The following is a 10,583-nucleotide window of genomic DNA, read 5'->3' as shown; positions in this document are numbered from 1 at the left end:
TTTCTTTTCTTTTCTTTTGAGCCACCTCTCTCGTCCAGAAGACGGCCGTAGCAGAGCAATTTCGGCCGGTAGCCAAGGCCAGCGTGTCCGTTTCCGCCCTTTACACGGTGTGTGTTTTTTTCTTCACCTTTCTGATGGAAAACACGGCAGGGAGTGTGTTTGTTAGAGGCCATGTTTGCTGGCAAAAGCGTGAGACCCAAGCGCGGACAATGGCGTTCTGTTTCACCTTTTCTCTCAGTGGGTCATGACTCACCGGATGCTTATCGTATTCTATGGTGATGTGGCGGACACATGAACTTCATGGAGAGTGCATTGGAGCCATTTGATGTGAGGTGTGGCGTGGATGATCTTTAGATGTTATGTTATGTTATGTTATGTAGTAAGATGCTTGGTGGTTGAATTGTTTACGAAGTTGGAGATTTTGAAATGGTATAGTTGGCTTCCTAAATCGGGATGGTGCCGCACTGATGCGACAAGACGAAGCGTACTTCTTAAACTAATCCGACATATACTTGGTATTCTTTCGTGCAGACGGTCAATCCCTTTTGTTGCGCTTGATTTCATGTTATCCTTTACGTGGATCCTTTTGCATCGCAATACGACAACTCTACTTCTTTGTCGGGCGTTACCATGAGAACATAGCTTAATCATTTATGGCAAGTAGCAAAACCTCGACAAATGTATCCTACATTGTCGTCTCCTAAGTGGCCGTACATCACTCCAACCCGCCCTCCTGTGCCCCAGCATGCCATCAATTCATGACATTTAGCGTATCGTTATGAAAGTTTCAAAATTTCTATGAGTACCGCCACAATAACCGACTCCTAGTAACAAAGCCAAGAAATACCATCTCGATGATTAAGATTAACCGGAAATTTTATTAACCTTAAAAATATAATTATATAAAAAGTAAGATTTTAGAGGAAAGATGAAGTAGTTGATAGTTGAGTAGAAATAAATATAAAGATAAATGCATATTTACAGAATGAAACAACTACTAATTACTCAATACATTGGAAGGATTGCACCGAAAGTTGGGATAGGATTGCGAGAAAGGGCTAAAGTAGGTTACAGTTTCATAGAAATGAATATATTGAAGAGGAATTTAATGAGTGGAACAATTGCTAGAGAGACTTGAGTTGTATGATTGTATCCAAGTTGATATTCAAGAGATATGGAAAGAATATATTACAAATTAATATATAGTATATCCCGTTTGTATTTTTAAGAGTTAGATATTTGAGTTTTGTATCCAAGTTTATATTCAGGAGATATAGAAGAATCTATAACAAATTAATAAATATTTTTTTAGAGATAGAGATTTGAGTTGTATCCAAGTTGATATTCATAGAGGTATGGAAGAATATATTACTATATGCCATTTCTATTTTCTAAGTACCCCGATGGATTTCGTTTTAATTATAGTATCTAGATGAAGATATAGAATAGACTTGCTCTATCTTGTTGCTTGATACATAAGTTGAGTATGTAATCCTATGCAATACCAATGCGTGGGACAAAAGCAAAGACATGTTGTTATGTTTTCCTTTTCTTTGAATGGCTTATGAATCACCAAATGCTTATCATATCCTAACGTGATGTGGTGAGCACACGAACCTCATGAAGAGCCTTAACACTCCCTCCTATGCCCCAGACATATTGTCTATCAAATTTTGCGTCACATTATGGACACCTATCGAGTGCCACCATGACACACTGGTTAATAGTTGACTCCCGGTAACAAATCCTAGATACACCATCTCAGTTATTATAATTAACCAAAAATTTCTTTACCCTAAAAAAGATAACATGTATGTAAATGGAATATTTGGAGAAAAGACGAAGTAACTGATAGTTGAGTAGAAACAAATGCAAAAGGTAGAGGAATTTAATGAGTGAAACAATTTGCTAACTATAAAATATAATGGAAGGATTAGAGGATTGTGGAGATTGCTGGAGTAGGTGAAAATTTCATAGAAGTAATAAATATATGGAGGAATATATTGAGTGGAACAATTGATAGAGACTTGAGTTGTATCCAAGATATTCAAAAGATATTGAATAATTTATTATAAATTAATGTATACTATATCCTGATTATATATATCCTCTAGTCCCAACATGGATTTCATTTTTAATTGTAGTATATGTAGAAGATACAAAATAGACTTGTTTGTCTTTTTGAATGACACATAAGTTGAATATGCAATCCCTAAATATATTTAAACAAATGCATTACCAAAGCATGGGACACAAGAATAGACAACAATGTTCTATTTCCTTTTCTTTCAAGTGGTCATGACTTGATGGATGCTTATCATGTCCTAAGGTGATGTGGCGAGCACATGAACTTCATGAAAGAGTACATGGAACCATTTGATGTCAAGTGCAGCATGGGCAATCTCTAGATGTTATATGCATGGCTCATTGCCGAATCTTTTATGGAATTTGTTATGCAACTTAACTTCAATCTAACACGACAAGAAACAAAACCTTATTGTCATCACTTAGACTTTCTACATTCCACTTCAACAAATGTACCATACCATGTCGTCTCCTAGGTGACCATGGGCTACTCCAATCTCCATTATGTGTTACGGGATGCCATCCATTCATGACACATTGCACCATTATGAAAATTATAGCTTCTTTATTGAGTGCCACACCAATAACCTGACTTAAAAGTTGAACCTTAAACAAGTATATGAAACCCAAGATATATCATCTTAGTCATTATCATTAATCAGAAATTTCTTTACCCTAAAACAAGTATAAGAAAGTACGGTTTGGGAAAAAAAGATGGAGTAGTTGACAGTTGAGCAGAAATAAATATAAAAGATGGAGGAATTTAATGAGTGAAACAATAGCTAACTACAGAATAAATGATTGCACCAAGAATTGCGAGAGGATTGACAGAAAAGGCTGGAGTAGGTGACAATTTCATTGAAATAAATATATGAAAGAGGAAACTATTGAGTGGAACAATTGTTAGAGACTTGAGTTGTATCAGAAATTATACTCAAAAGATATGGAATAATTTATTACATATTAATGTATACTATATCCCAATTAGGGCATGTACAACGGGGGTTGTGAGGTCGTCTTTATACACTGCCAGCGTGGCTGAATTGTCAGATGTGTACCTGAGTTAATGTAGTGAGAGAAAATGATCATCAAGCCATACTAATGCTGCTTCTATCGTTGAACATGTCCCTGCAAACGGTCGATGATTCAACTGGATTGACTGCGGCAAGTGATGATCTTCTTTTTGGAACTCCCAAGGAAAACAACACGGGAACACCTCCGAGCCCTGCTCAACCTCTCGTGCTCTCAATTGAGCTAGTAGGCAGCATAATAAAAAAGCCAAATCCCATCCATTTGACCCGACTCAATTAAATTCACCATGCATTCTCTTAAAAGGAGCAACAACATGACATACAAAGATTGAATTTGTACTTGATCACTAGGATTTGTGGACTCATCACTACTACAGAACAAAGATTCGGTAACACCAACTTATGTTACGGAATGTTAATAAAAGTGTACTAGGTCTCCTTGTAACACATTTTTATTGTGTTCCTTTTGTTGATGTTACTACAGCCTAATCTATTGGAACACAAGACATGTGTTCTTTTACATCTAAAAAAGTGTTACTACTTGTAACACAATTTATGATCTAATGGAACATTTAAAAGTGTTACAATGATCATCTTGTGTAACATATTTTTTAAGCTATAGTAACACACTTACATATTGTGGTAGTACACTTTGTGAGAACATAGTTCGGAATTTTAGGAACATATGGTTCATAACACATGGTTTACTTATTGTAACACACTCAAAATTTTAAGAAAAAATATTATTATACACTTGCATTATATATTGTCGACATGAAATTTTCTGAGGGGACATGTGGCATTACAGAATCACACAAACCACAAGGAGCACAGGAAGCCACACTGCCTGTAGAAAGGAAAAAATATTACTTGTTCACATGATGTCATAGTATATACATAACAACATGATTCTAGATAGCAAATATACATATATAGCAGTGGAGTGTACAAGTCTGTCCTCTTGAAAATGAAATGTAAATATAAAGTATTATTTTATATCTTGAAATCCATTTCTCCTTGATCGTTGATTCACGCATCTGAAATTTTCGAATTCACCCATTGATCATTTGAACCTGCATAGGGAAAAACAAGTTATAACATTGATCATTTTAACCTACATAGACAAAGCTAGTGGTAATATTACTTTTTCAAAAAGATAGCTATATACAATTTGCGATATATTTTACTTCGCAGTTGACTGTTTCATAGGAAAAGCCTGCGGGATAAATAATAAATAGGTTCATGATTATCAAATTGAGTTGTGCTGTGCTGTGTATAACCTGTGTTGCGCTGCGCAATCCGCACTACAGTATCACACCAGTGTCCTATCAGGTTAATTGAGAAATAAAATGTCAGGATAGCTAGTTAGTCATATAAGAAAAAGAGTTTGCTGCTGCTTCCATCTTGTATCAAACAAGGAAGAGTCCTTTTAGAAAAATAACATCTCACTAAGATCTGATCAAAAATGTCCCAAAATATATTAAAGAAAATAAATGGATTAGTGCAACAATCATAGATCCTGAATATATTTTCACGTGAAAAAGAAATTACTATATGAGTACGGTTTGTGCAACAGCATAATAATTAGGAGGCGACTACTGACCTGGAAGAATCTTTGGCAGAATAAGATGCTTAATCTAAACAAAACCGAACGTGTAACCTAAAATGCTCTTGCCCCCGTACACTGCAAATTTCTCCTGGGTAGGATGGAGATGCCTCCATTCCACGCCGGCATGAAGCAGCGGCAACGCCTGAAGCGCCTAGCCCTGACGGTGACGGCAGCGAGGGCCACCTCCGGCGACCAGGAAACAGCAACCCACCCTCCTTCACCAGCATCTCAGTGCCCCTCGCGTCATCCTCCTGTCAGTATCTGATGACGCGAGCGACAAGAACGGAGATCGTCGTGGAGTCGCGGTGGCGGAGGCGCACCACGTTTGAAGTCCGATGGTAGGATGTGCGATCTGAGGGAGAGTGGCGCACTGGATCGGCTTGCAGGAGTAGAAGTTGAAGGGCGATGCGTCGGCAGCGATGCGATATGATGCCGATTGTGAGGGACGACGGTTGCCAAAATTGGGATAAGAGGAGTAGAGGACGCGTGGGAGGCGGACGGTTGCAGCAATTTGATAGCTTTTACACAATTATTCAGTCATGGCCGTTGTATTTTTTTACTCAACTATAAAAAATTATATGTGCTGGCAACGATTAAGACATGTCTGCGTTAGCGCTGTTGAATGAAAAAATTAGTTTCAGGGCTGATTGATCATTAGAACAACTTGATCATAATTGTTATATCAAATTTGAATAAAATGTTTTTTCAAATATAAGTATGTATAGTATGACTAGTTACAGCGATGTAAGTATTCTGCTATTGACTAGATATGGTTCAATTTATACTATTAGCAAGTTTCATTTTGGCAATTTAAATACTAATTCCACTCATCAATTACTATTTTAAGAAAAAATTAAAGGCCACATAAGACTAGTGGCTATCTTTTTTACTAGATTAAAATCATTGACCCTCGCCAGTACGCTTAACAATAACTTAAAAGTCCCATTTTCTCAAATAAAACAACTTACTTCTTTCCAATTTCTACTAATATCTTTTATTTATCGGTGATAGATTTAACCATCACGGCTCATCATCTAATTAAGAGATATATAATTTTACTTGATTGCTTAAGTTACTATTATACCCTCATCCTTGCCGGCTCATCCATGCCAGATAAGTCCCCAAGTGTTATCCATGACCATGGATACCTTTGGAGACTATATGTGCCGGCTCTTGGTAGTATAGATTTTATCTTGTTTGTAAATTATAACTATTCGTACAAATTTGAATGGAGACACACTTTATGTAAAGTTTGTTGATTTTGACTAGGTGTGCAACTTCTTATTTGAAAAGTTTTTGAACTGATGCCGTTAGATCTCAAGAGGAATAAAACTCCAAGTTACATGATTAATGAAGTATATGTGAGATGGTAAGTGTGGATCTCAAGAGGGAGAGATGGCAGGTTCGAAGGCTAGATGTGACATGTGTGGATTTTTATTTTCCAATTTTTTGTCTGACTCGTAACAGATGTCAACTAGTATACCCTTATACACGTGTTACTATAAGATATGTATCTAGGACACATTTTACACCTTCCAATTATGTGTTACAACATATTAGCATCTTTGTGACATTTTAGCTATAACATTAATTTGTGTTACTATATACTTTGTCTGTAACACAACTTTACAAAGCAATCACTATGTGTTGCAACCTTCATCTGTAACACATAGTTTTGTGTTACTATGAAACTTCTTTGTAACACATTGTTGAATGTGTTACACTACCTTTGTTTTGTAGTAGTGCATGAATGAATTAAATAGCTTACGAATAACATATTAGACAGATCATTGTACAAATTGTTTGTTTTATTGTCTATATGTGACATGGCATAACATTACAGACAGAAGTCGTCTAAATCGTTGAATACATGCCCTTATATTTGTAAGTTCCCTTATGATTTCATTTTACATTGTAGCATGTTGATCAAGATACAAAATATAATCGCACTATCTTCTTGCTTGCGACATAAGTTGATTACATATAAATAAATGCAATACCAATGCATGAGGTGAAAGCTTAGACAATATTATTGGCTAGGAATTTCTTTACCCCAAAAAATATAATGAGTATAAAAAGGAAGACTTTTGGAGAAATGATGGATTGGTTGATGGTTGAGAAGAAACAAATATGAAAATAGAGGCATTTATTGAGTGAAACAACTACTGACTACCCAATACATTGAAAGATTTCATCAAAAGTTAAGATAGGTTGTAGGGAAGCGCTATGGTAGGTAGCAGTTAAATATATTGAAGAGGAATGAATTTATTAAGTGGGATAATTGGTATAGATTTGAATTGTATCGTAGATTATACTCCAATATATGGAAAGATTTATTACAATTTAATATATACTGTGTACCAATTTTAAAAGATTCATCTTTCATATATTCATTGAAATAAATATGTGAAAGAGGAATCTATTGGGTGGAACAATAATTGTTAGACACTTGAGTTGTATCGGAGATTATACTAAAAATATATGGAATGATTTCTTACATATTAATTTATACTATATCCCAATTATATTTGTGAGTTCCCTTGTGAATTTCATTTCGTATTGTAGCATGTTGATGAAGATACAAAATACAATTGCACCATCTTCTTGCTTGAGACATAAGTCAATTACATATAAATAAATGCAATATGTGGGATGAAAGTTTAGACAATATTATTAGCTAGTAATTTCTTTACCCTAAAAAATAAAAAGTACAAAAAAGGGAGATTTTTGGAGAAACGATGGAGTAGTTGACGGTTGAGAAGAAACAAATATTAAAATAGAGGCATTTACTGAGTGAAACAACTACCAACTACACAATACATTGAAGATTGCATCAAAAGTTGAAAGAGGTTGTAGGGAAGCGCTATGGTAGGTGGCAGTTAAACATATTGAAGAGGAAGGAATTTATTGAGTGGGATAATTAGTATAGATTTAAATTGTATCCTAAATTGTACTCAAGAGATATGGAAAGGTTTATTACAATTTAATATATACAATATCCCAATTGTGTCTGTGAGATTTCCCTTATGGACTTTGTTTTTATTAATTGTACGTAGTTGAAGCTACAAAATAAACTTGCACAATCTTATTGCATCTTAAATTCGTATTTCAGCCCGCTCCAACAAGCAGCCCATCCCCAAGTAAGAAAGGCCGCAACCCACAAGAGGCCCAATCGCCCAAATCCCCCACCTAACGACGGTCCAAGTCGCTCCCAACACACAGCACGAGCGCCGAGAAGCAATCTGGATTTTTTTTTTTTTTGATAAGGAGAAGCAAGCAGGACTTGACTGCCGATGGGCGCCGCCCGCACTCGTTTCAGACTTGACTGCAGTTACTCGATTCGTTGAAAAAAAAATCTGCCTCTACATAAACCTGGGCTTGGGGCCGGCACGAACAGCTGCGTGCAAAAAAATGGCCTGCTCGTTTATATGGGCCGGGGCGGATTAGTGGGCCTGCTCGTTTATATAGGTGCTTCCTTTTTTTTTTTTTGGTCAGCGGAGCGGACGAGGCTGGTGGAATCGCTAATAGCGTCGCGTGGCGCGTGCGAGCCGCGCGTCAACAGGTTGGACGTGGACGCAACGCCTGCAGTCACAAGGTTGCCAAACACACATAGCCAATTTTTGCTTTCGTAACAAAGCAAGGCAAGAATTGGACCTTGTTTAGTTCCCAATTTGGGAATAGTAAAATTGGCATTTTGCCATAAATGCGCAACTGTAGCATTTCGTTTGTATTTGTGAATTTTGTCCAAACATCGACTAATTAGGCTCAAAAGATTCGTCTCGCAAAGTACAACAAAACTGTGCAATTAGTTTTTGATTTCGTCTACATTTAGTATTCCATGCATGTACCGCAAGTTTGATATGATGGAGAATTTTCTTTTTGCATAGTACCAAAGTTGGGAATTTGGAGGTAACTAAACATGGCCTTGGTCTTCTATCAGTTTAAACAACCCCTGTAGCATCGTTGGTTCAAAAGAAATTCCAATTGAAGTTTAATATGGATCTTTTGGAACTTATATGATGAGATTTATGCCAAGAATCTGGTAGTGGGTAATAGAAAAAAAAGAAAAATGTCCTATATACACTTAACCGCTCTTGGAGTCGTGGTCATATTTATTTTTATAGAGAAATTGAGAAAAGCATACAAGCATTTAGTTGGGAGGCTATTCATACACTATGGGGGGATTGGTTCCCCGTATGCATCAAAACACAAGCCGTTCCGTCCTACTTGTACGTAAAGGTCACGCACAGTTTGCTTGGTCAACAAAGAGGAACGATTCACAACCAGCAGGGCCAATCAACACATAGAAACAATTCAATCGCAAGGCGGATTGTAGAAATTTAAACGTATACCCGTCGCATGCAGTTGTCAATATTATTCAGAATGAGACGAAACATTATATCTGCGTCCATATGAGATCAAAACTTTCAACAGGCCTGTTCACAGCCAGGCCACAACATCATGCCATGCATGTTTGTTTGTTAAGAACATATATATATATATATGTATGGTGATACAAAAACGTACCGAGAGGACAATCACACGGTAACAACTTATCAAATCATCATCAAGAAGAATTATATCAAATGGTGCGGCCGACCAAATCATCCGTCGGCCGGTATGGATCGGTGCTGCTGCCACGACGACCTACTCCTTTGGGTCCGCCATCCACGAGTTGAGGCTCTGCATGATCTCTGGCTTCTTGCCGTCGATGTACTTCCTGAAGCCGTGCTGCGAGTACCTCCTCCCCTCTTCGTGGTTCTCCAGCACGCCCGCCGCACGCTTCTCCTTGAGCACCCTGCAACTCAGTTTTTGCTTCGGTTTAATTTTTCCATCCATCAGATCGATTACTATTGCTGTTTTAATTTCTTGATGAAAACTAAAGCATCAGCTCCATCTCGAACCGAATTAAAACAACAAACACATGAACAGCAAGAGCAGATCTAGACCACGCGTGCGTGCTGCGACGGATAGAAGTGATATAGATCGATAACAGCGCGGCTAGCTCGTGCTTTCGAGAATCATCGATCTCAACCAAAATCCTATTAGAATGGAGAGGAAAAGAGCTCCGCGATGAGAGATTATTGGTCGGATTCCTTACCTGACTTCGGGGTTGCCGGTGATGTTGCGGATGAGCTGCATCGCGCAGATGCCGACGGCCGCGCCCGTCGCCAGGAACAGCGGGTACACCTCGGGGCGGATCCACCGCTTCGACCACGACGCGGACGCCGACGCCATGGGATGATCGACCGGATCGGATCTCGAAGACGGCCGGCGGCGGCGAGAGACGAACTGGCTACCAAATACTAGATCTGTTTCTTTCGTGGCTCGCAAGACTAGCGTCGGCGTGCGGGACGGGCTCGCCTGCCCGCTTATATAGTCGAGGCGCACGGCTTGGGCTGGGCCGGGCCTGGCCAGGCGGCGCCTGGCTGCTGATTGGTTGGTAGTTTTTTTAAAAAAATATAAACAAATAAAGTTCCTGCGGAATCGGCCAGGGCCCAGGGGAAGAGACTAGTAGAGAGGAGAGGAAATCGCGTGGTGCGCGCAACGGCGTGGACCAGGCTGGAGACGCATGTGGACGCGCTGATTTGATTGCTGCGCGCGGTTCGGCGGCGGCGGGCGCGGGTCGCTTTCACATGCCCAATTCGTAACGCCAACTGGGCAGTGGGCCAAGCGCCGCGGTCGGTGCGGAGGTCTCCGAAGAGAAAGAAGTTGTTGGCACCGACTTTTCTTCTTCCCGTCGAAAGGCCCGCGCCGGTTTGCTTCGAATAATTTACGCGAGCGGTCTACGCTTCGCCGCGTGCGTGAGGGGGCGTTTTTCTTACGCCGTCGTCTACGACCCTTGATGTTCGTTGAAT

General features: G+C 38.9%; 1 protein-coding gene across 1 annotated transcript; it reads right to left on the bottom strand.

Moving 5' to 3' along the window:
• Nucleotides 1-9,074: 9,074 nt before the first annotated feature.
• On the bottom strand, nucleotides 9,075-10,084 carry LOC117842707 (uncharacterized). Its single transcript, XM_034723211.2, has 2 exons — nucleotides 9,827-10,084; nucleotides 9,075-9,523 (listed from the first exon to the last, which is right to left on the bottom strand). Exons 1-2 carry the CDS (start codon nucleotides 9,961-9,963, stop codon nucleotides 9,373-9,375), a joined length of 288 nt encoding a protein of 95 aa, XP_034579102.1. The 5' UTR covers nucleotides 9,964-10,084; the 3' UTR covers nucleotides 9,075-9,372.
• Nucleotides 10,085-10,583: the final 499 nt, after the last annotated feature.

The sequence above is a fragment of the Setaria viridis genome, chromosome 2 (assembly GCF_005286985.2).
Source record: "Setaria viridis chromosome 2, Setaria_viridis_v4.0, whole genome shotgun sequence".
NCBI classification, from domain to species: domain Eukaryota; kingdom Viridiplantae; phylum Streptophyta; class Magnoliopsida; order Poales; family Poaceae; genus Setaria; species Setaria viridis.
Note: the sequence above shows the minus strand (reverse complement) of the source record. Positions and strands in the feature narration are given on the sequence as shown.

Coding starts and splice junctions, on each gene's coding strand:
- LOC117842707 (XM_034723211.2), bottom strand. CDS start 9,963: ATGGCGTCGGCGTCCGCGTCGTGGTCGAAGCGGTGGATCCGCCCCGAG. Junction 9,524..9,826: donor ACCGGCAACCCCGAAGTCAG/GTAAGGAATCCG, acceptor ACTGAGTTGCAG/GGTGCTCAAGGAGAAGCGTG.